The 25552-nt window shown below is 47.3% G+C and overlaps 2 protein-coding genes and 1 non-coding gene across 3 annotated transcripts; all 3 read right to left on the bottom strand.

Annotated features, from left to right (window-relative positions):
• Window positions 1-174: 174 nt before the first annotated feature.
• On the bottom strand, window positions 175-6041 carry ncbp3 (nuclear cap binding subunit 3). The gene is made up of 13 exons (XM_047020240.1): window positions 5642-6041; window positions 4593-4658; window positions 3985-4090; window positions 3703-3828; window positions 3431-3565; window positions 3173-3351; window positions 2969-3077; window positions 2644-2743; window positions 2379-2488; window positions 1924-2272; window positions 1547-1725; window positions 1242-1424; window positions 175-1083 (listed from the first exon to the last, which is right to left on the bottom strand). Exons 1-13 carry the CDS (start codon window positions 5822-5824, stop codon window positions 800-802), a joined length of 2109 nt encoding a protein of 702 aa, XP_046876196.1. The 5' UTR covers window positions 5825-6041; the 3' UTR covers window positions 175-799.
• A 235-nt stretch (window positions 6042-6276) lies between these two features.
• On the bottom strand, window positions 6277-23793 carry LOC124468313 (rap1 GTPase-activating protein 2-like). Its single transcript, XM_047020990.1, has 24 exons — window positions 23389-23793; window positions 20875-20910; window positions 13448-13532; window positions 13254-13289; window positions 12784-12831; window positions 12455-12487; window positions 12137-12361; window positions 11881-11984; window positions 11685-11763; window positions 11459-11512; window positions 11225-11308; window positions 11015-11115; window positions 10687-10816; window positions 10443-10598; window positions 10097-10168; window positions 9767-9853; window positions 9420-9563; window positions 9167-9256; window positions 8971-9065; window positions 8681-8776; window positions 8429-8486; window positions 8245-8332; window positions 8019-8089; window positions 6277-7507 (listed from the first exon to the last, which is right to left on the bottom strand). Exons 1-24 carry the CDS (start codon window positions 23430-23432, stop codon window positions 7499-7501), a joined length of 2025 nt encoding a protein of 674 aa, XP_046876946.1. The 5' UTR covers window positions 23433-23793; the 3' UTR covers window positions 6277-7498.
• A 986-nt stretch (window positions 23794-24779) lies between these two features.
• trnas-uga lies at window positions 24780-24861 on the bottom strand. The gene has a single exon. It is a non-coding gene; the product is annotated as a tRNA-Ser (tRNA).
• Between the last annotated feature and the right edge of the window lie 691 nt (window positions 24862-25552).

Below are 25552 nucleotides of genomic sequence, written 5' to 3'. Positions count from 1 at the left end.
AGGTCTTAAATTGACTTAATGAAACCTGCTGAAACCCTGTAAATAGTTCCATGAAGGGATGTTCACTGCCTATAAAGGGGGCACTGGCATGTCATTTGGTACTGAATTCAGATGTCCCTATATAACCTCTGCTCCAATACCAGTCCTGAAAAAAAAAACAAGTGGTTTACAAAACAAACTTTATTTTCTGGTGATGACACAATGATCAGTTCATGTCTGGGAATGTTTACTATTCCATCTGGAATAATGATTGGCCATTTTCAGAGAATACTAACTGGTGGTGTACAAAACCTTTTATAGAATTGTATCCGTGGGAACATTTTGGATGTAGAATGCCTCCAACCAAATAGCTGTCATATTTACTCACACAGGTACCACATACAGTATGGAGATACTTAAAACAGCTTGGTTACTGTCGCCAACCACTCAGTTCTGTTTTCACATGGGGGCAACGAACACAGGCATATTGCTGTTAAGTAACTGAACAAAGTATCGGAGGTGAAATGTCACATGATGTCCCCTTTTGGGCAAAAAATAATGGTGCCCGGTTCTTATTGGTGTCCTGTAGAGATCTCATTTAATTCCAAAACGTCAGTTCAAAAGAAAGACTGAGCCAGAAGGTTTAAAATAGAGGGCTAAGGTCAATGCCTGTGGTAAACTGACACAAATCACTTCCCTCTACCATCCAAGCTTTCTTTAATTTAACATCACTCTTAACATTCCACCCCACCTCCCTACTCAGTCCGTGTCACTCTGTACCCAAATCTCCTTTCCCTCCCTCACTCCCCTGACCCCTCCCTCAGGTGTCGGAGTCAGAGCCGTTGCTGCTGTCTCGGCTGATCTCAATCTGTAATGACGGAAGGTTGTCCAGGCGACTCTTCTTCATCTTGTGTGTCTGCTGCTCCTTCTGTTTAATCATGGCCCCCCATACCTTCTGGAGGGCTGAGTCATCCTCCTCTTCGACCTCTTCCCCTCCCTTCTTTACGCCCACCCTGGAGGCGACTGACCCCGATCTCCGACTAGGTGCTTTCCCGTCTAGAGGGCCGTCTTTGTGGGAGGGGCCAAGTCTGCTCCACAGACGACCTGTACAGATGAGATGAGGGAGACAGTCAGAAACATTGTGAGCAAATTGATTACTGATTTATGAGAGGAAGTGGAACAGAATTACAATTAATATGAAAGACTAAACCGCATGCCCCGTGCCATATTTACTATTGGAGGAGACTATGCTTTTTGCTTACTTGTTTTTCTGTCTTTGGACGTGTCGGAGTAAAGGCGGCGGGCATCTTGTTTGGCCACACCCAGTCGGCTGTGCACATCAGTGGTTGGTTCTCGTGGAGGGGGACTGTCTCTCAGGGTTACGGGGGAGGTGGAGCGTCGTGTCTCTGGGGAGTACGCCCTCTTCCCCAACCTCTGCCTCACATCTACACACAGAAAACACAAAACACCCCGTTAAGGCCACTTTCATATGAGTAAAGTAGTGTGCAGTAGCTCTGCATTTAAAAGCCCTTGTACAGCGAAATCGTTCCTGTCTGGTGTGACTGACCCGTCTTCCCAGATGTAGCCACTGGGGGGCGCTGTCTGTTCTGAGTGAGCCCCTGTCTTTTCTCCTCCAGCAGTTGTCGCACATCGATCACTTTGTCTGGAATGCTTTTAGACCCTCCTCCGCTGCCGATCCTGTTCCGCACACCGCTGCCCGAGCTGCTGTCGCTCCGAACAGCGTGTCTGGAACATTAACCGGTAGAACAGACGCTGGTGACTGCTGCAAATTCTTCCACATGCATTTACAGACCATGCGCTGGCCGGGAATCGAACCGGTTAATAGCCCGATTAATACTGATTAATGATTAATAGCCCGATTCCCTAACCGCTCAGCCATCTGACATCACAAAATAAACCGACCTCAGGAAAAGGTCGCCTCACCGTAAGCTCTTCAGATTGGTCTCCACCTCGTCCGCGTACATGGTCATCTTCATGCTCTTCTTGGGGGAGGGGGTGGAGATCATCTTCAGCTCCAGGTCGTAGTCCATCTCGTCAGAGTCCGAGGAGGGGGACGGAGACCTTGCCCCGCGACTACGCATACCCCCCGAGCCCCCCCCACGCCCCCCAGCCGCCTCCCCCACACGCACCCCCGCCGGCCCCCCCACACGCACCCCCTTCTCCCGGTACTCGACTACCCTGTCGTCTGAATCCATGTCCTCCTCTCCCCCATCGTCATCTTCCTCCTCCTCCTCTTCCTCAATGGGCTCCTCTGGCAAGTTCACCAGGTCAGCTGGACAGACGGAACAGGCAAAGTGTAAGAAAAAGCAACTTGATGCGTGTACCGAACATGTTCATGGGAGTCTTGGCTTGTGTGTGTGTTTGTGTGTTGCTCGTACCAGAGTGCCTGTGTGTGTAGGGTGGTGTGTGGCCCAAGCTGTCTCCAATGAGTGGCTTCTTGGTCTTGATGACATCTCTGTGGATTCTCCGTGTGTGGAATCGCCTCTTCCTGAGGCAGATGGGAGAACATTGCACATGTTTAGGGCGTCCACTGGGACGTCATTAGGCTGGACATCCAGCGGGGGGGCGATCTTCAGCGTGGAGCAGTCTGCACCGTTCAGTTCTGAAGACGCCGGTTCAAATGCAGTCAGAGTTGGTTCTTACCAGGAGTTGCTGAGGATGCCTTTCATGCCCCCGTAGTTTGGGTTGCCGTACTTCATGTAATATCTGCTTTTTCTGGCAGCTCCCAGCTCTTTCTTGTCGTCTGTATAGAAAGGGGAGGAGAGCAGTCTTCTGTGAAACACTCGCAATCTGTTTTTCAAGCACCATCCATTTTCACATTGTAAAGGCATCCATTTTGATCTATTGTGCGATGCGTTTCACTGTATAATGAGTGTCTGGTTATGCCATGACTTTGCATAACAGAGTTAAAGAGATTGTGTGTGTGTCTGGCTGTGTGGAGGGGGGGGGGGGGGGAGAGAGTCTGTACCGTGAGTAGCGATTCTCAAGAAGAGATTGTTGCCTTTGAAGATTTTGGTAGCTGGTCGAGGTTCGTTCCGTAACAAAGACTCCTGCTCTGCCTGAGATAACAGGTCCACCTGCAACACAGTCGCTCCAGTTTAGATGAGTCACCCATGCAGCCCAACTCAACTAAGTCAGTTCAGAACAAACTCCCAACTGTCTCCTGCCATACCTGGGAATCCTCTAGGTCTGGTTTCTTCTCCGTCTCTCCTTCACTTTCGCTGGCTTTTCCTTCACACTCATCACTGGTTTTCTTATCCGTCACCACCGCCTCCTCCTCCTCCTCATCTACCTCTCCTTCTTCATCATCATCATCATTGTCGTCATCATTTGAGCCCCGACTTCTTTGAGCTGAGACAGAACAGAGTACAGATCAGAGACAAACACCAGGTGGTGAATGTGGCCCTCCCAGTCCCGTAGTCTGCCTCACCTTTGTTCTCCTCGGATGCCAGATCTGGCTCTTTGCTACCATCTGTTTCCGTGGTAACCGCCTCTTTGTCTGGCATGCGGCTGATGTTGAGGAGGGCCCGAGTAGAAGTGACATCATCAAGCCACACTACGTTACCTAGGTAATAAAGTCACCGATACATTATTGCAGGCCACAGTTATGGTGTCATGTCACTATTATTAAACCACTTATCTATGGTCAATTTCAATGTGTGGGTCTGTGTGCAGAAGGGGGTTGTCTCAAACTCGACTTACAGGAAGTGTCATCAATCCACTCGATATGTGCTGGAGGGTATTCCTTGAAATATCCAAACACATCCTGGGTGCTCATGTTATCCACTCCTGCAACATGCAATGCCTCCAAACGCAAACTGGGTATGGCTGTGAAAGACAGAGAGCATGAGTGGACTGTGTAACATAGAAGTTCATTACCACTAAGCAGAGGAAGAAATGTGGCTCCAGAATGTATTTGGATTCTGCGGCGAGACTGTCTGAATGTAGAAATCCTATGATGATTTCCTCTGTGGAGCACTATACCTTTCTTCATCATATCTCTGTCCAGCATCACATTCTTCTGAGCTACGTTGACCTCTGGACTGAAATGGAACCGCCTTGCTCTTTTCTCCTTTTTCTCGATCGCCTCCTGTTATGGAAAACACACACACAGTTACAGTAAGAAGAAACTATCAATGTTTCATGAAATAACACTGATATAGCATTTCATAATATTTCTCATTTATTTCAGGGACAATATACAATAATCAACAGCAAAACTGTAAGTGCGCCAGAGTTAGCAAGAGAGGCAGATTTTCATCTGCTGTCCCCAGCCAGATGTTTAAAGGCAGCCTAAAATGACAAAATATCCAATAACATACTAAGGTTTAAATAAGTCAATAAACATACAGTAACGTAGACACACCCAGTTCACATATAAGCAACAGAAAAGAGTACTTGCAGTACAAGTGCATAAATAGCACTGAGGCACATAGCTAACATACATCAACACGGCAAACACACATATAAGCAGACAGTACATCAGTGCTTGCATATCTGATTGGCAACAAGCCATTCCTTAAGGCTATGTTTAAATGTTTTGTATGTGTCTTTTGTGCGTATACCCTATGGATTAAAAAGAGTTTGGGTACCTTCGATGTAACGTCGATTCCAGTGATGAAAGTGCCTGCTTTGTTTTCATACCGCCGACTTGTGTCCTAAAAACAAGCATGTTGATTTAAAAAACTCATTTGGAGTCAATCAGCATTAGAATCAGAATCGTGTTTAATCGCTAAATTAGTGGTCACAAACAAGGAATTTACTTTGGTGTGCAGGTGCATAGATATATATATAGTTATATATATATCTATGGGCAGGTGCATACAGTGAACATTTAAACATAGTGAACAAAGTTAAAATGTAGAAAATGTACAACAAAATAAAATACTATGGCTATACAATATAATTTAAAATACGATATATAAAATAATATAGATTCTTTTTGCATTAATACAATCATTTAAAATGTCCCAAATTGTTTCTCTTGAGCAACAAAGTATACATGAATAGACAAAAAATATATTCTTGAATGACATTCTAACGTTCTCTACACCACTGATATGGGTGCTAATGTTGAGCAACATTGGTGGCTAGCAGGCTGAAACTTGTTGCCTAGTTAGTAGCTAGCTTGCTTGCGATAACTAGACTAGTAGCAATCTCACTCTCAATCTGACTGGGTCAGCTAAATCGAATGTAAAAACGGTCCTGTAGTGCAACCCAGTATAACCCATCCAGCTAGTGGCACTAGGTACGGAACCAAAACACTATGTGACCTTATCCTGCTGGACTATATGAACAAGAACGTTAGCCAGCTACTGTTTATAACCGTAGCACTAGCTAGCCAACATAAGCCACACAACGCACCGTCATCAGTCGGGAAAGCAACTCATTTCACAGTTCAGGCAAATGTACATAAGACTAACACATTTACCAGACTAAGTCTGTGGAGCTGTTAACGTTAGCCAACAGACCACCCATCTTCGGGTGCCAAGCACGCAGGTCGCCCATTCATCATACGCAGTTCACAGGCATGGTACTTCAGTCCGCGGTCTGAATTAGCTTGCTAGCAGTAGCAAACTAGCTCTATCTTGCTCAGGCCTATGTTAGCCACCGCTAGCTAATGTTAGCTGGACAAACTCACCGGTAACAATTCCTTCAGAGAACGATTGACTGGAATATCCTCCACCTCCAGCTCGCCTTCCTCCACCTCCATAGGTTCAGACTCACGGGCATCTCGGTCCGAGTCTGATTCTGAGTCCGATTCTGAGCGATCAGACCCGCTATCTGACTTTACAGACACCCGTAGGCTCCGTACTGCCGCCATGGTGCTTGCACTTTGCAGCCGTTTGGTATACAGGAAGGAAAAAAATTAAGTAACCTGTTTGAAACGTGCTCTGGAACAGATGCGTTCAAGAGTTATACCTTAATTGAGAATACCAATGTCTTGCCAAGGTCGTACTTGTCTAGGGACTAAGGGATGAGATAACAACAGTGTTGTCAACACCGTTCCAAAAGACCAAACCAATATCGCTGCTGGACTGACCTATTTTAACTTATTTAAATTTTTACAGATTTTTTTTTCTCAAACGTGTATCTTGAATGCAACTCACTACACTTAAACAATATAAGCCTAGTAGCCTACACAACTTAATACATTCGTAGATTTTTGTCAACATTCATGCTCAAATGGAACATTTATTAACAAGAAAAACCTGTTACACGTACACATTTGTGACATAAAATACATTATTTTATTCAACAAATTATACATTGGCACATTTTATGTACACTTCAAATCAATTAGGCCCTACATGAATTTAAACGGTTTATTAACAGTAATTGTCCAAACACAAGCCATGAGAACGTTTTGAGCAAACACACATAGGACAAAGCTTGGTCATGTGGACCTAGTGGGAGTGACTCAGGCATTGAATCAGCCTTCACAAAGAAAGAGTTTTATACTTTCTTTGCCCGGGGCAGGAACACACAACACATACTGGGACCTCACTTCCGATGGATGGTCAAGATTTAAGTGGTTCCTATGGACGGCATCTTTGTCTTTTGTCTTTCATAATTCAACACTATGTTCTGTTTGCAGCCATTAGATAAATCTAGATCTTTGGATTATGTTTTTTTTTATGATATATTTCTTAATGTGAAAATGATTGTACATACTGTTTAACTCTGTACTTTACAAAGATCATTTATAACAGTAAACACCAGTTACAGGTTCTTTTTAAATAGGGAAGGTGCATGATTAGAAAATAGGGACTCTTTGCATTCAGTGCAATTAAATACATTAAATACCAACGATCATATTTTCGGTGTGACACATTTATAAATATCATAAATATTATCACACAGGGAAATCTTCAGAACCGCATCATTTAGTGCATGTTTTGATTTCACTTGACATCACAAGGCAGTTTTCTGCTTCTTTTGCAGGGATAATTGTTTCAGACAATTGCGAACACAAACAATAAAACATCCTTTACCAATAAATAGTAAAGAGTTGTATGCCAAGCGAATACATTTCTCTTTTTCCAAAATGGTTTTTGGCTCATAAAGAAAATACCACACTCTTATTGATGTTCATTCTGTTATTTGTGTCAGTGTGATGCCGTGATTGGTTTGGACTTTTCTCCTAAGGTCTCCACAGAGCTGGGTGGGCGTATACCACTCCCCTTTTACCATCACCGAGCAGGACTCTGCTTGGGTCTCCATTATGGTTCCTGTGAGTAGTGTATGTTGGTCTGTCAGGCTATCTGTAAGTATGTATTCATGCCTGCCTGTTTTTCTGCCTGCCTGCCTGTCTGTCTGTCTGTCTCTCTTTCTGCCTGTCTGTCTGTCTGTCTGTCTGTCTCTCTTTCTGCCTGTCTGTCTGTAGCCTCTGTCTGACTGTTCATCCAGCCACATTCAGTCATCCAGCTCTTTATCGGTTCAAGCAGGCTGCCTTAAATACCGATCCATAAGTTCTTTCATCTATTTCTGTTACCACCTAGTGTCCCTGTTGAGCCAGAGAGAGAGAGAGAGAGAGAGAGAGAGAGAGAGAGAGAGAGAGAGAGAGAGAGGGGTGAGTTTCTCATGAACACTATGTACAGCATAGGAACATATATAGGAACTTCACATCACAATGACTCTTTTGAGAGACTTGTTGCTCTTGTAGGTTAGTTATAACGAAGTTAACTCTTGAACTCTTGTACTCGCTGTGAAATATTTTACTGTTGATTGTTCTTCTACAGGTACAGCCTTGCACTTTTTGGGGTTCATGTTGTTTTAATTTGTAACTTGTATAACTGCATGCTTTATGGGTCTTCCCTTGGCAGTTGTTTAGAGTTTCACAATGTATGCTTCATGTTTTGGCTGCTTGCAATGTTTGGGACTACCTTGTTGTTATGATCAGTGACCTATGCTCTTTTGTAAAGCTCTCTCTTGGAAGTCGCTTTGGATAAAAGCGTCTGCTAAATGCGTAAATGTAATGTAATGTCATGTAATGTAACTTCAGAGATTCCACTTACCGCGGCAGAGTGGCTCAGCTTGTCAAAACGAAACTTCAAGTTGGATCTAGGTGAGCTCTTATTCTTAAATTCTTTAAAATAAGATTTTTTTTTAAATAAAAAAGCCTTGTGAGTATTGAACATTTTGTATAATTAGCTCTATATCCATCCATAAATATCCTAGATTTTAGAATCTTGCCTCCAGCTTTGGAGTGCTGTGTTTATAGCAGAGGTGGAGTGTAGATACCTGTGGGACTCCGGCACATGATGACTGGGGTTCCAGAACTTTGACCTTCCACAGTGATTGGAGGGAGGAGTGATGGGGCCAGAGTGTTCTGAAAAAATGTAAATAGTAGGCGAGTAAATTATACACACCCAATACTGGAGTCTCCAAAGTATATTGTCTACTACATATAATTAGATATACTCACAGGGTCAGAGTCATCTAGTATTTCTACCTCTCCTACTGTGGTGCTAAAACCTCCGGCGCTGGAGAAAGAATATTTGGCGTTAGTCCTGTCGAGTTCCCATATCTTCACACTAAGCCTACAATGAAGACATCATACCTACCAATGGATGCCATCAGTTCTACTTTGTTGTCTACAATTTAGATAAGTAGTACTTACTGTACATTGCTAAACTGGTATAATTTTCTATACTAGTTGTTTTCAATTTATGTTTACCTTTCCTTGTGGGGACAGGCCTCTGGAGAGCTGGGGTTTGAGGGCGTCTCTGACTTCACATGGCTACAATCAAAGCTCCTCTGGTCACTATGGAGACTAAATGTGAAAAGACATTATAAGTAATGTCTTCATGCAGTTCTGTGAAGATACGGGCATATGCATAAGAATAACCCACCAGTGTGTGTGTCTGTGTGCATGTGTGTGTGCGTGTGTGAGAGAGAGAGAGAGAGAGAAAGAGAGAGAAAGAGAGAGAAAGAGAGTGAGAGAGTGTGTGTATGTGCATGTCCTACCTGCGATGACTATGTCTCTCTGTCTGGCTGTCTACACTGAGGAGGCGGGGAAACAGACCAGAGCGTCTCTTGACTGGAGACTTTACGCTAGACGTCTGAGAGACAGAAAGAGAGAGAGAGAGGAAGTCGATACACTGCCCCACCAAGGCTGCAAAACCCCGTTGGTCTCCTTGTGTCCTCCTGCTGCTCCTCTTACCTCAGAATTACTGTGTGTCAGACTAGTGGGCAGGACCCCTCCACCCTTCGCCATCATCTCCATGGAGACACTGCGCCCTCGCATTGCCCTCTAAGAGAGGGAAGGATGAGGGTTAGGGTGGGTCAGAGAGAGGGCGAAGGAATAAGGATATTCCTGCAGAACAAACACGCTGCAGAATGGCATGATTGGTGGCAAGAGTGATGATGACTGATGAATACCAAGTGACTGAGAAGTGAGTAAGAGGAAGAGAGACCTTGATGGACTCCAGCAGGCCTCCGTGGGCGTGGCCGTTCTCTGCCCGGTCATCGTCAGGCCCGACGCCCACTCCCAGCATGCTCTGGGTGTGTCTGTGCAGCTCGTCATGGAGACCGTCCAGCAGGGCAGCCCGTGTCCTCTCCTAGGCAAGCATGCGTGCGCACACACACACACACACACATACATACATACACACACACACACACACAGGCATACACTAAAAACTACAGTATACAGTATATAATTCACATACACGTGAGAAAAAACATTTCAGTTGGTAGGTTGTTAGTATGTATGACCGCAATCACGGCTGTCCAAGTACAAATCAGAAGCATCGAAGCGCACCTCAAGCCTGGCAAAGCGGTCACTCTTGTAGCAGGCTGTCTCTGCATTGATCAGCTTGGTGAGCAGGAACTCTCTGAACTCAGGTCCCTGCAGACGGAGCGAGACACGGAAAGGCTCATTAACTCATGATCGTTCCCCTGAGAAATACCAGCTAGAGGCAGTCCACCCATGTCATGTTCTACACCGCAGGAAGAGAGGGGAAGACACCGAGGGGGGGGATGTGACAGCAGCCAGTGGGTAGACCGCAGATACAACCCTTGGTACTGAAATGTGTCAGAAAGTAGCTCCTTAATGATCAGTGTTGCTGTCTGCTCTGGACAGTTGTCTAACCTTTTTAAAGACTGCAGGGTTGGGTAGGGGCGGGCCAAACGGAGGGACATCCTCTCTGGCTGTGACGGACACCTGTCAATCATAATATGCACCTTTTGATAGACAATTCAATTGAACGCTTCAATTGCAGTGAATCTGCCACCGTCATCATTATTATACAGAGTATCATCTTAGGGTGTGTTTATGCCTGTGTGTGTGTGTGTGTGAGTGTGTGTGTGTGAGAGAGAGAGAGAGAGAGAGAGAGAGAGAGAGAGAGAGAGAAAGAGAGAGAGAGAGGATGAGAGAGAGAGAGAGAGAGAAAGAGAGAGGATGAGAGAGCTAGATGGAGTGTGTGCTTGTGACGTACCTTGTAAGTGGTGTCTTCTGAGCAGCTGTTTTCAACCTGCACCACTATGAAGGCATGGAGGAAGTTCGATGCGATGATGTCCGGCACAAAGGGCGTGGCCTCTTCCTGGAACACGGCTGCTACGATGTCATTTCCTATGTGTCGCTTCCTCTGGAGCTGACAGGGAAGAACAGCTCATCATAATTCATCATTACCTACTGTATCTGCTACTGGAGACGTTAGTTGGAGAGTTCAGAAATGTTACCTGTTGAGTGTCTCCCTCTGTGTAGGGTAGTTTCGTCGACACGTGAAACATGATCTCTTGTTCTCGGTGGATGGTGTACACAGACTGAGAACCAGTCTGTCCGTGCGTCACATCCAGACCGCCACGGAATCTGGGGGGGGTGAAGTAGGTGGAGGGGTTTCAGACAGATGGACAGGTCATTACTCTGAGTGCTGTCTCCCCCTTCATCTTTGGCTGTTTGTACCTTTGAGGTACAGACTGCCTTGTCCCTCCCTCTCTCTCTCTCTCTCTCTCTCTCTCTCTCTCTCTCTCTCTCTCTCTCTCTCTCCTCTTCCACTCCGTGACTCACCCCTTAAAGTCCTGCAGCTCCACCATGTCTCCCAGCACACTCAGAAACTCTGCGAAGGCTGGCGTCTCTTCCGTGTTCCCAAACAACTCCTCCTCCGACACCTGCCATGGACGGACAGACAGACAGAGAGAGAGAGAGACTGACTGATGGCTGGAGGACAAGGCAGCCAAACACCAACACCACAGCACAGATTGAATGACACCCACTCACCTGACCTAACTTCTGGTAGATGACCCCAAACTTGTAGGTGTCGTTCACTTCATGCTCGTCATAACTCACAATCAGCTGGGAGGCCTGACACACACACACACACACACACACACAGTACAATTATCTGTGAGATAGTGAGAAGAGTCATGTTTATATGTTATTTGTGTGTTCTAAGTGTTAGCAGTATTTAGTAGAAGTGTGTGTGAGAGAGAGAGTGAGAGAGAGAGGGCTCACCTTAGGGTACAGCACTGGACTGAAACGCAGCCCAACAGCATCGTCACAGAGCAGCTGGGAAACAGTGATGCACATCAGCATACAACCACACACAACCACGCACAACCACACACAACCAGACACAACCCCACACGCACAGCAACAGGACAAACAAAGTAAATGGCAGATACACAGAATACAGTCAGACTTTGGCCTATTGTATTTTGGCAGAACAGTAATTGCCCACCTTGGCCAGCTGGGGCACACTAGGCAGCTCTGGGAGGTCTGTGAGGGATATTCTGTCGTACACAGTCTTCACCCTGGACCTGGACAAGAGGTGGAGACGGAGAGGTGGAGAGAGTGAGGCGAGGCAGACAGACTGCGGGGCTCGAGTTCACTGGGATGATCGGGAGAGTTGTCAGAGAGTGCTCAGGTGCGCGTACCTCACAATGACATGCAGGCACTCCTGATCCTTCACCTCTTCATGCCTCAGTGACAGAATGAGGTTGCCATGACTACTGGCCATGCAGTAGAAATTCAAATGTTCCTGCAACACCGGGAGTGAGATGCGACAACCGTTACTGGCACGTCTTTAACTTTATGTGTCGATGCTGAACTGTCACAGAGGAGGATTCTTCATTGATCAAACCACTGAGTTTGCGTTGGACTGTTTTTTTTTCTTTCTATGACGGCTCTGACCTTGCCGAGGAAGTGCTTCCTGTAGGCGCGGGCGGCCTCGTTGCTCTCCAGGCGGTACCCATAAGCCGCCGGGGGGGTGTCCTCCCCTTCCCCTCCCTCGTCTCTCTCACAGAGGCTTATCTCCAGGGACAGGGGTGGGGGGGTGGGGGCCTCAGGGTCCTCGATCCAGTAGCCCCCAAACTCCGGCAGGATGACCTGGGGGTACGGGCCTCCCCTCTCCAACACCTGACCAGAACCAAAATAGAACCGAACCGTCATCGACTGTAACATACCTGTCTGTATTTGTGTGCGTGTGATTCGTGGTAAAGACACAGATACCTCCTCTATCCTTGGGTAGGGGATGTAGTCATCCTGGAAAAGAGAGAGGCGGATTAGGTCCAGCTGGGCCAGAGATCTCTCAAGTGATGCTGACACAAAGGTGACCTCACAGTGGGGTTTGAGCTCATGGACATGCGCTGTGTGGGTCCCCTCTGTCACCCCCCCCCCCCATGGTGACACTCAATGGATTCGATCACAGATGAAGGAACCAGACAATGAGCCAAACACAGGGACATTAAGCTGATGAGCTGGGAGGAGGGCACAGTTCTGTGGTTATAAGACGATGGTGGACTGATGCAGAGACACGTGGGCGTGCATGCTGTCCAGACCTTTAGTCTCTGAGGCCCTGTCCTGGTCTCTGCAGCTTCTGGCACCTGCTACAGGGTAGAGGATCCAGGGGGGGAGAGTCGGAGATCAGGGTCAATGGTCGTGAGTCAGGGTTTAGGCAGGAGTAGGACGTATGGAGCTCAAGGGTCAAGGATTAGAGGTTTGGGGTTGAAGATAAGGGAGAAATGCACTGGAAGTTGTCTGACTTTTTCTTGTAACAAAGGACAGTTTATACAGCTATTACAGTGAAAGCTCATGAGCAAACTCTAAAATCTTCATTGCTGGGAAAGAGGGAACCTCAATGGATTTGCAGGGATAGCAGGTCTTAGCATACCTTAGACAACCTTAGCATAAAATCATATTTTAGGAGATCAATATTATAACTGCAAGTGTGTTCTGGTTCAGTTCAGATATGATTAGGCCCTCGTGTATAAGCCTGGGTGGCCATGCAAGAGATGTCAACCATCCTTACCTCCATCTTCTCCATCATGTCAAAGAAATGGGCCGTCTGGGAAGTGAAAAAGAAGAGAGATCCAGTGAGAGAAAAGTAGAAAAGATGTGGAAAAAGTTTCCAGTTGCTTCTTATTTTAGTTCAGTATATGCATGCTAAAAATGTGTCTAGTGGATCCTTGTTACTGTGTGTGCCAGTGTGTGTGTGTGTCTTACCTTGATGGTGGGGGGAGCCGTGCGGGGAGGGGATGGGGGGCAGTCTGCCAGTGGAACGTTGGAGATGGTCAGCATCTCCTGTTTGCTGAAACAACAACACCATGACTCTTACCACCTGCGACACACCTGCACTCTACAGCTCCTTCCTCCTTCCCCTTTCCCTCCCGCTCTAATGACTAGACACATCATCTTCATCAGTCACTTAGAAAGAGAGAGAGAGAGAGAGCGAGAGAGAGGGAGAGAGAAAGAGAGAGATAGAGAATAAGAGCGACAGAGACATAGAATGAGAGACAGACAGAGAGAAAGAGAAAAATGAGACATTCTCTAAAAATACCCCCCCAATCCCTCATAAGCCCTCTGTAAATAGCCGCCATAGATTCATCACTGGACTTATTATTATTAAAGGGACCACGACACATCATATATTACAGAGGGACACACACACACACCGACACACATACAGTCTCTCTCACACACACATGCTTTCACACCCAGAGATGTTACAAGCTCGGATGTCTTTCACGAAACCCTCACACTATCTTATCAATGACAGCTCTCGGGGCTGCATTCCAGTTGAATTTCATGCATCTTGAAATTGCAAGGTAGCCTCGAACTCTCCTGCAAATCAATGATGCCATATTTCTCTGCCATTCAAAAGTGCAGTGGGTTATTTCAGATCGCAGACAAACACAGAGATGCACTCAGGCAACATACAACCTCAAAACCTATACTTAAAGCATCTTACAAAACAAAGCAAGCTGCTTTATACCCAAGTCACTCAAACAAACACACAACCTGACACAGTCACACTGTCTCTCATCTCCCAGACGCCTCTCAATAAAACATCATGTTACCCACCACGCGTCCTCCCTCTCCCTCTCTCTCTCCGTCTCCCTCTCTCTCTGTTGTCTGGAGCGATAGAGGAGTCCAATCAGCGCCACCGCGGCCCGGACCCCCGCTCGTTTGGACCCCACCCGGGAGCTGCCTGGCTCCGACATCAGCTCCCGTTACAACCGGAAGGTTCCGGTTAGCCCCCTTTACCACATCGAGCAAGGTGGCTCTGTTATTGTTTGAAACACAGTCACCGTCCAAAGGTTCTGTTGGCACTTGTTACCGCAGCCATAGAGAAGGACAGATGGTCCGGACTCATACCCCTGGTGATCCCTTCAGAAGCAGAACCTGGAGTACTACTGCAGTAGAAACTGAGCATACACAGCCAACAGAGCAGACACAGCCAACAGGTCCGCAGGTCTGGCCACGCTCTACCTCCCAGCCCCTCCTCCCTGCCCCTCCTTTACCTGTCTGCAACAGCCTCTTGTCCTTCCGTCTTTCACACGCTCTCTACCCCTGCCTCTGGGTAACGCTGCTCAGTCCTCCTACTCTCCACCTGTCTGAGCTTAAATGCACACTAATGAACACGCGCTCTCCCTCCACACTTGTGTCTACCTTCCTACCTCGCCCCCCCTCTCTCTCTCTTGGTACCCATCTGAACAATGACACACATACGCATTCTGCCAATTCTAATTATCTTCAGTTCTCCTTCCCTCCCCCCTGCTTCCCTTAGCGTCTCTCCACAGTACTGTATGTATGTATGTATGTATGTATCTCTCTTTCTCTACTACTACCACCGGACCATCCTCTGTTCGTTCTCTATCCCTGGTCTCCAATGTTCTATGATCTGCTTCTTACATCAGGTGAACATGTACACTGGTTAAGATAGCTTCACTTGTCGTTAGTATAGTAGACCACAAGTTTATGTTCAGTTCAGGGTGGTAACATGAAGTGTGTTTGCCAAAAGGCAGATAGTATTTCTGAGTAGAAATGAAACTGCACCCAAGGCATGGTGTTGTCTGTGTCTACTAGACAGAGGACTCACAGCCTGACTGACTCTCTCACTCACACAAACAGAGACGCACACATAAACAGTAGCGATAATCTGTTGGTTTTAATCTGAGAGTGAATATGGATTAGATTGGATCACTGTGGCAGAGTGAAGTGATTGGTTTGGGGATTAACTAAAGAGAGGTGCGTCTGCCAAACTGTGGAAAGAGATGTTGGATAAGAAGAAAAGAGATGGCTAGATTGAAAAGCACGGGCTTGACAGTGTGACTATCAGTCTATTTTAGATAACACAGACACGGAACATGAGACACAGAGTATGTTAGACACACACTATGTGTGTGTGTGTGTGGGCACGCGTGGGTGGCTGCGTGCATACATGTGTGTGGCTAAGACATGTTAGTCCCAGCTCTACTTGCTTGGCTGGCTGGAGGTAGATGAGGATAATGAGGTGATGTTTTGACTTCATTATAGTCTCAGCCAACACTACAGTCTACACTGACCCATTCTGCCCCGCTGTGTCTGTGTGTGTGTCTCCTCCTCTGTGTATGTCTCTCTTTCTCTCTTTGTCTCTCTTTCTCTCCCTGTCTCTCTATCTCTCTCCCTCTCTCTCTCGCTCTCTCTCTCTCTCCCTGTCTCTCTATCTCTCTCCCTCTCTCTCTCTTTGTCTCTCTCTCTCGCTCTCTCTCTCTCTCCCTCTCTCTCTCTCTCTCTCTCTCTCTCTCTCTCTCTCTCCCTCTCTCTCACACACATAAACACACACATACTAATATGCTCCAGGGCTATTTCCTGACCTTTCTGTCGGATTATCACTTGTCTCTCCTTGGCAAAGACGTGGCTGAAATATATTCAGAAGGTAGCACACATACACACATACACACACACACTCACGTTGTCACAAACCTCATGATAGGTGTAGCCTGTGGGTAGTGCTATCTATCTCTGTTCAATGGAAATGTCAGCATCCGAATTAACTCCTCAAATTCATTTCAGCTGATAATGGCATCTTCATTAATCGTGAAAGAGAGAGAGAGAGACAGAGAGACAGAGAGACAGAGAGAGAGAGAGAGAGAGAGAGAGAGAGAGAGAGAGAGAGAGAGAGAGAGAGAGAGAGAGAGAGGGGGCAGATGCACACTTACACAGGTACAGAGTACAAGATATACCTGGGTGCATGAGTTAGAGAATCTGTCTGGTCATAAGAAAGGATTCACACACAGAAAAAGAACATGCAACGGTGCTGCAGAAAGAGAGCGGGAGCGAGGAGAGGAAGAGAGAAGACAAGAGGAGAGGGGGGGAAAAAAGAGACACGGCCACCCTCTCTGCTGGTGAACTGGTCACAACTGAGACCAGACACTTTGCCAGACACATAAGTGCCAGAACGGGACATTCAGGGACCAGAGACGAAAAAGCGAGAGAAATGGTGAGGGAGAGAGAAGAGATGGACAGCAGCATGGAAGGGCCATACACGAGGCGACTCTCAGACCCCCATTGTGAGGAGAAGGTCAGTCTGAACAGACGGGCTCCACAGGGAGTGTGCGGGTGTGTTTGTTTGTGTGTGTGTACGTGTGTTGGTGAATGTGTGTGTATTTGTAAGTGTTGTCTGTGTGTGTCTCTGCATGTGTGTGCGTGGGTGTAAGTATATTTGTGCCTCCGTCGACGTGTGTGCCTTGGTACTTGTGTGTATGTTTGTGTGTGTGTGTGCCCCCCGTGTGTGTATGTTTGTGTGTGTGTGTGCCCCCCGTGTGTGTATGTTTGTGTGTGTGTGTGCCCCCCGTGTGTGTATGTTTGTGTGTGTGTGTGCCCCCCGTGTGTGTATGTTTGTGTGTGTGTGTGCCCCCCGTGTGTGTATGTTTGTGTGTGTGTGTGTGCCCCCCGTGTGTGGGCGTTTGTGCCTGAGAGTCCAGGTGCACTATTCAACGCTGCTTTCGGTAAACAACAGTGATGAAATTAGCCAAGTTGTCATCTTGTAACAAGCGTCGACCCAGCAGCACAATAGAGCAACAGATTTGCCTCCTCTCATCTCACAGGCCTTGCAGGTGCTTCCCAAGGACAAACGCATTAGTCTACCCCAGTTCTAGGGAGCTTCTAACAGGTGCTCGTGAGGCGTTTCCGTCCTGTACTACTTACTCTGATCTCGGGACTCCCTCTGTTGGTGAAAAGCTGTACCTGCATGCTGTGCTGCAGAGAAACAACACTGACCTCATATTGCCAGGCCAGTTCCAGGAATCCTGTTTGACCTTTGAATGACATTATGTTGTTGAGGCTCTTCATGAGGCTCATTGGTCAATGAGCCAGATGGCATTCCGGGTGCTACCGATTAGCCATCGTAGACCGGGCGAAGCGTAAGATCTTTCCGTGAGGCTCCGACAGAACTGAAGACGCCCCCGCTGTTCAGGGATGCTCCTGGTTGGCCACGAAGACTGGCCTCGTTACACAAGCTGCTGAAACATTGAAGAGCAGGGACTCACACCAGTCACAGCCACCTGGGGTCCTGCACAGCACTGAAACCTCCACACACTCTTCCAGCTATTCTACCTTTGTCACGGACACGCCGTCCTCACAGACTTAACTCGTGGAGGAGAACGGCTCATGTTGACTCCCTGAAAAAGACGGGCGCTATCTGTCACCCGTCCAGGATAGGCCGCAAACTTGGCTGCCAGGAAAAAGCTTTCCCTGTGGAGGGGAATAAACCACGGAGTCAGACCAACAGTCCTCACAGAGACAATACAGTCACCATTTGGGAGCAGCAGAAATTTGCAGGCCTCCTTTTGTTTGGTGGCTATCTGTGGAGACAGACTCAGAATGAGGGATGGAGGGCTGGAGGGATGGAGGGCTGGAGGGCTGGAGGGATGGAGGGCTGGAGGGCTGGAGGGATGGAGGGCTGGAGGGCTGGAGGGCTGGAGGGCTGGAGGGATGGAGGGCTGGAGGGCTGGAGGGATGGAGGGCTGGAGGGCTGGAGGGAGGCTCTCCTGGCAGGGCCTGAGAGCTGAGGCAGCCATGTCCTGGGTCTCCTGCAGCTCAGGCTCTTTGTTAACAGGGACCAGTTTCACGCATGGCTGTGCCCCAAAGCTGACTGGTCAGCTGGTCTCACAGCGCTTCACAACAACACAGGGCAACTTATCACCGGGCTGCTCGGGGTTTACGTTCTGCATTTTCTCTCCTCCTCTCCTCCTCTCTCCTCCTCTCTCCTCCCCTCCTCCTCTCCTTTTTACTCCACCTCTTGTCTCTTCTGCTTTCATTTCCGTTCCATTCTTCAACTCTCTGACTTCCCTCTTGCCCTTCACTCTCCTCCCCCTCCCCATCTCTGATCTCCACTCAGGGATGTTAGTGCCAGTCGCACAGCCTCGTCTCAGCCAGGGCTGCGTTCAGCAAAGCAAAGACTCCCCACTACCACCACAAGACACACTCCCCCATCAACGCACACACATACCGTACACACACAGGACCGCACAGTACGCACATTCAGGACCTGTGCACATCACTCATTTGCTTAAGGCATCGCTGACACGTAACAGGCTTAAAACACACAAGACAAGAGCAGCTTTTCCACGGTTGCACGCTGGCAACACGCTGGATATGAAACAAAGAAGACATCTCCCATTCCTTGAAGAAACAGAAGCACAGCTCAAACCGAGCCGGTCATCAGCGGACACTACCACAACAGAACAATCTGATGACACTGACGATAATTAGATGACAAATCTGTTTCTTTATATTTAATGTGGACTGCGTCCCTGTGTCTCTATTTACTGCTCACTAAAAATGTCAAAACCCTGCTAAAAACATCAAGACCACCCCCCACCCCTCCACACACACGTACAAACGCACAGCCACACATACACACGCATACTTAAGGAGACAAGACTTACCATTGGTTGTGAGGCATGGAGGCAATTTAACCGCTGGTAATTCAGTAGCAAGCTCTTACATAGATGAGAGAAGAATGAAACAGACACTAACCCTAACACACTGACTCGCTCTCTCTTTCTCTCTCTCTCTCTCTCTCTCTCTCTCTCTCTCTCTCTCTCTCTCTTTCTCTCTCTTTCTCTCTCTCTCTCTGTCACACACAGTCTGGTCCTTGATTAAACCACAGTAATCCTTGCTTTAGGGCAGGGGGGAAGAAAGGGCGTAGCGCTCTGTAGTGTGAAATAGCGAGCAAGAAGAGGAAAGAGAGGAGCAGGAGAGAGAGGAGCAGGAGAGAGGGGGAGCAAGAGAGAGAGTGAGACCAGGAATGAGAGTTAATAGGGGCACAGGGAGAGGGGGAGGGTAGAGAGAGAGAGAGAGAGAGAGAGAGAGAGTGAGAGAGAGAGAGAGAGAGAGAGAGAGAGAGAGAGAGAGAGAGAGAGAGAGAGAGAGAGAGAGAGAGAGAGAGAAAGAGAGAGATGGGGCTAGGACTGTGTGACTGGGCTCTAAATATGGTAATGACTATTTACTGGGTAAACTGGACAGTAAGTACACATTCATAAAACATACAAACATTAAAATCAGCATAAATAATTTCTGATACACAAATGGATTGAACCGAAAATCTGTAATGGTACAAAGCACACACAAACCCTCTCTCTCTTTGTCACATACACTGTGCTCAATGACATGGTTATTCACATGTAAACTGGCGTAAACAAACATGCTATGTGAACATGCACAATTAATGATCCTCATTCTAGTTGGCATGGCCCGTGGCCTTGCCTCGCCCACACAATGTACAACGTGTCTCAACATCTCAATCAATCCCATTTCCAGGCCCTTGAGAAAGGAATTCAATTCCCCCCCATGGAGAAATCGCAGAACCATTCAGTTAAAATAGAACTGACCCCAAAGCTGGTCACACACTCTCACACACACACACACACACACACACACACACACACACACACACACACACACACACAGACAAACACTGATACACAAAAAATAACAACAACTAAAAACAACCTGTCTTCCAACGCTAGACTTCTCAGCAGTTTAGTAAGAGGAGCACCTGGGCCTCACACAGCCTGCTCCGGGTGCCACTCATGCCTGGTCCCAGGGGAACACACTACGCCCTCCATCATCACAGGCAAACTGCTTCAAGAACACAACCCTGGAATGAGAGTGCAAACCCACAGGCTCGCTGCCACACCAAGCAGAAAAACACAACCGTCATCAAACCTTTCTGTTCATGGACAAACTTGTGTCTGACGAGTCTAATCAAGTGAGTGACAGGCTGTGGATGTTTCTTGGAGGACAGGGTGTGTGTGTGTGTGTGTGTGTGGGGGGGGGGGGGGGGGTGTTGAGTGACAAGCAGAGACAGTAGGGCTGGGGGCTTCGGACGTTACAAGGGGGGGTCAGACAGAGATTAAAATACCATGGCTCATTACGCCCACAGTGAGAGAGGGAGAAGTCACCTACCCCAAAGGAACCTCACACACTGTCACTGTCACAAAGGTTTCAGACAAATAAAGCACATACACACACCCCACACACACACACACACATACTGCTCATTTTCTGGACAGTGATAGGCTGCTATCCATAGGGTTTGCTAGCGGACACCCTGACAGTCCAGGTTTCCTTACTGTGGGATTGTGTTCGAAGTTCAAACTCACCGTGCTCTGAGGGCACTGACAGTGCTCTTGTCAATCCTGCAGAGAGAGACAGAGACATGTTTACAACACAGACCCATCGACGACTACAGGGGGAGACATCACTTCAGTCTTCATGACTTAGTCTTCTCAACACACAGACACACACACACACATCAGTAAGAGATACGCATGCACGCATAAGACACACGCGCACTCCAGCAAACACTTCATCATCGACACACACACACACAAAGTTCATCTCCATGGTTTGGAAGGAATGAAACTGTTAATCTCCTGCTTTATGTGTCACATCGCTCCTAACTGTCCTCCTGTCTGTCTCTTGAGGGTGTTATAAAGTGTGTGCTGACGCAGGAAGGGCGATGGCCACGCACACGCCTCTCCTTTTCATCAGGGTCTCTATGGCTCCGCCAAGTACATGGTGTGACCAGGGCTTTCTTCATAGCTCTGCTGTTGTGAGCGTTTCACATCAGTACAGGTTCTATAGACTTGAGCTTTTTTCTCTTTATGATTCTCTCTCTCTCTTTATAACTCTTTCTCTCTCTCTCTCTCTCTCTCTCTCTCTCTCTCTCTCTCTCTCTCTCTCTCTCTCTCTCTCTCTCTCTCTCACACAGATACACACACACACCCTTCCTGTGTCACCACTCCTCCCAGAGAAGCTCAACCACACAGCCCCCGTTTGGTCTTTCTCACACACTCACACACACGCTCACCCACCTACACACATGCGCGCATACACACAGACACACACACGCGCGCGCACACGCACACACACAGTTAACAAAGATTTTGATCAGTAACTCAGTGGTACATGCTTCTGCATATTTTCCATTTGCTTGTCTGTTAAGAATAAACTGGTTTCACACACACAGACACACAAAACAAAACATTTTCTACACTATAAGTAACCTGGAGTGAACAATCATTTTCCATCACAGGTGTAACTGTTTGTGAGTGTTCTATTTTCACAGCTATTTCGTGGGGAGAGGGGCGGATGGGCACCACAGACCAGAACCTTTGACATGGGAGGGGGACTGGGGGGCCCCTACCAGCCAGGATATGTGACGTGTTAGAAAGCTAATCACAATCATGCAGACGCAGAAAGGAGGGGATCACAGTAAAGAGGGAGAGAGGTGCAGAGAGAGGAACAGATGCAGGGGGGGGGGGGGTGTTTTCAGGGGAGAGAGATGTAGAGGAGCAAAGAGAAGGAGAGATGGAGAAGGAGGGAGAGATGGAGAAGGAGGGAGAGATGGAGAAGGAGGGAGAGAGGTGGAAGGAGGGAGAGAGGTGGAAGGAGGGAGAGAGGTGGAAGGAGGGAGAGAGGTGGAAGGAGGGAGAGAGGTGGAAGGAGGGAGAGAGGTGGAAGGAGGGAGAGAGGTGGAAGGAGCAGTAAACGTTAAAAGCCTCATATGATGAGCCTGGGAAACATCTATTCCCACTGGTCATAAATAAAGCATTTAGTGCCGCTCAACCTAGGGCTTTACTCAACTCAAGCTGTGTGGCTCTCTCTCTCCCACACACACGTGCACCACACACACACAGACACACACACACACACACAGTTAGTCACACACAGCTTCACCCGCAGAATAAAGGCAGACTCACACAAAGGTGGAAAGGTGAGGATGTTCTGATTGAGGGGATGATGAGAGCAGGAAGGAAAAGAAAGACATGAAAGGCTCAGCTACCTGGGAGGAGAAGGGGGAGGGAAAATGCTAATATGCGTCTCTGCTTCCATCTCCCCTATAGTCTCCTCCTGCATCGTTAGATGATGTCTCTCCATTACCTCTATACTGGGTGTTCTAGTGGAGATGGAAGGGAGGAGGATACAAAAACCTCAGTATGAGAAAGTGAATGATTGACTTACAATCTCTCTCTCTCTCTCACACACACAGACTTGTGTATTCAAGGCACATTTTAGACCTGACAGATCTGCGATTCAGTGACTTACAGCTCAGAGAGAGAGGGGGGGGGGGGATCATGGAGAGAGATTCATGGAGAGATTCTGTGTAGAATATGAATGTTAGTTGAGGTTCTATAACATACGTACATGCAGGGCAGGGTTGGGGCAGGGTTAGGGTAGGGGTAGGGTTGGTTTAGGGTTGGGGAAGGTAGGGGGTATGTTAGGTTAGAGTAAGGTGCGGCAGGGTAGGGTATGTTAGGGTTTTACAAACTAATACAAAGATAACTGTATGGTTAGGAAAAAAGTATAACCCTGTCTGTGCTCTACCTTCTACCTGAATACACCTAGGTTCCTGAGTTAGTCATGTGGGGGATCTGTCCTGCACATGGCCACCTCTCCCAGCTCAGGAGGGTTGTGCGTGTGGCACAACCCTCCTAAGCTGGGAGAGCATTCACCCAATCCAAAAGCACGCTCTCACACGAGCAAAACAAGGAACACATTTCAGTCCCCACATCAATGTCCTCCTGGATAGAAAAACTCACCACAACCCACATGCAAATACAAACTGTTAGTGCGGGCGCAGTAACCACTGACACACACACACACACACTTACCATCCAAACCCCCCGAACGAAACGCTCCTCTTCCTCCTCAGCATGGTGTCCACGTCCCTGTTTTCTTCTCTTCTTTGTCTCTCGGTCTGATTCTGTCTGGGATCGCCCTCAGCCCTGCCAGTGCACCTCTTAAACGGTCTCTCCAGCTCCCTCTCTCTTTCTCCCTCTCTCTCTCTCTCTTTCTCGCTCTTCTGCCTCTTCAGCGCTCCCTCTTCTTCTATCTCCTCATCTATCTATATATACCTTCCTCTCGGTCAGCCCTTTAGGCTTTTATTTTACCATGCCCTCGCTTTTTGCCTCTCTCTCCCTCCCCCCGTTCTCTTTTATTTACACTTACAATCTCTCTCTCTCTCTCTCTGCCTTTCTGCAAGGTTTACACCTGCCTAGTCTTTCCCTCTCACTTCAGTGCACACCCTCTAGACTGAGGTGAGAGAGTGCGAGCGAGCGATAGTGAGTGAGTGAGAGAGGAAGGGAGGGAGGGTGGGTGTTGTCTCTCTGTGGCTCTACATCTCTTCACTGACTCTGAAACACCCATCCTGACAAAGCCCACACTGCTGTCAAAATGTTACTATCATTACTGCTAGACTATTTTTTATCTATTTCTGGCCTTGGGTCAGTAATTATTTAGAGACCACGTGTTTTTGATATGAACAGATGTATATCCTGCAGAGAAGATCCAGCTATCAAGGTTTATCCTAGCTCTTCCTGCAAGGTTTTTACATAACTATGTCCGTCTGTCTTTCTCTCCCTTTTCCTCCCTTGAGAGGCAGGTGGAAACAGAGGAGAGATGGAGAGAGGGAGGTAGACAGAGAGAAGTGGATAGACAGCTAGGCGGCCAGAGAGATGTGGTTAGAGAGAAAATAGGCCATATGGACTGAACTGGCATGGTAATACATCCCTGTCAGGAAAGAGGCAGAAGGCGAGAGAGAGAGGAGAGAAGGAAAGAATGAAAGGAGAGAGAATCTTAGGGACACAGATGGAGGGAGACTAAGATAGGGAGGAGAGAATGATGCATGTTGCTGGGAGAGGGTGACATTGTGTTTCTGAGATGAAGGCCAGTCAGAAGATGGCTGTCATGCCACAGACTCACACAGTCGGAATATTGCACATTGACTTGTTTAATCACAGTCCTCGTCATTCTCTATATTATATCAATATCAATATACAGATGATAATCAGCAATCCTATTTGTCCACAGCAGTAAAGCAAGAGTATGGACAGTTGTGTTCACATGAACCCATTATTTAAGTGTATGCCTGCTACAACTAGGTTCTCTTAAGAAGGTTCTCTTTTGAGGTGGAAACAATGCAGATGCAGACTTAATAAATGTTGATTCCGTATACACTGATTTGCCTCCAATTCGAATACCCAAAATTAAAAATGAATCCAATCGCTGCGAGCAGGGTTCGAACCTGCGCGGGGAGACCCCATTGGATTTCAAGTCCAACGCCTTAACCACTCGGCCATCGCAGCTTACGTCATCACTACCACAATTATACTAAGAAGTATGAGGCCTGAAAGCATTGCGAAATACCTTTCTGTGTAAGATGAAGACATATTCCGAACAAAAAATCTTAACCATTCCGAACTTAAGTCCGAACAGAGGTAAAGGGGGCAGGGTCACATTTCACGTGACGTAAATCTGCAGAATTTTACAAAGAGCAAGCTATCAGCTAACTATTAATTTTTTAGAATATTTAGTTCTTAGAATTAGCCAGGTTATTTTTTATTTCAGACCGGTATGTTTATTTTTTGCACCTTCCTGCCGTGTACATTCCTTGCTTGTTTAAACCTACGTAGCCTGCTGAACTTACACCCACACAGGACACAATTGCTGTTTACCAATCCATGTTTTTCTCCGTTCTTGTGTTCTTGCAAACTCGTTTTACGTCATGTCTTTGCCAAGTCCAGTTCCAATCCAAAGAATCACCAAGAATGCCGAAAACACCCGGAAGTATTCTTGATCCGCCCCTTTTATCGAGGGTGCATCGGGAGGACACTGACATAAAACACAAAAAAAAACAATATAAATATACAGTAACAATAATATCTGTCTGACTCTTAAATGTACAGTTTGACAAAAAAAAAACACTTACATTTCCCAGAATACAGACTCTGAACAACGGGTTTCACCAGGGACCGCACAACTTCATAAACTTGTCAC

The sequence above is a fragment of the Hypomesus transpacificus genome, chromosome 5 (genome assembly GCF_021917145.1).
Source record: "Hypomesus transpacificus isolate Combined female chromosome 5, fHypTra1, whole genome shotgun sequence".
Lineage (NCBI taxonomy): Eukaryota > Metazoa > Chordata > Actinopteri > Osmeriformes > Osmeridae > Hypomesus > Hypomesus transpacificus.
Note: the sequence above shows the minus strand (reverse complement) of the source record. Positions and strands in the feature narration are given on the sequence as shown.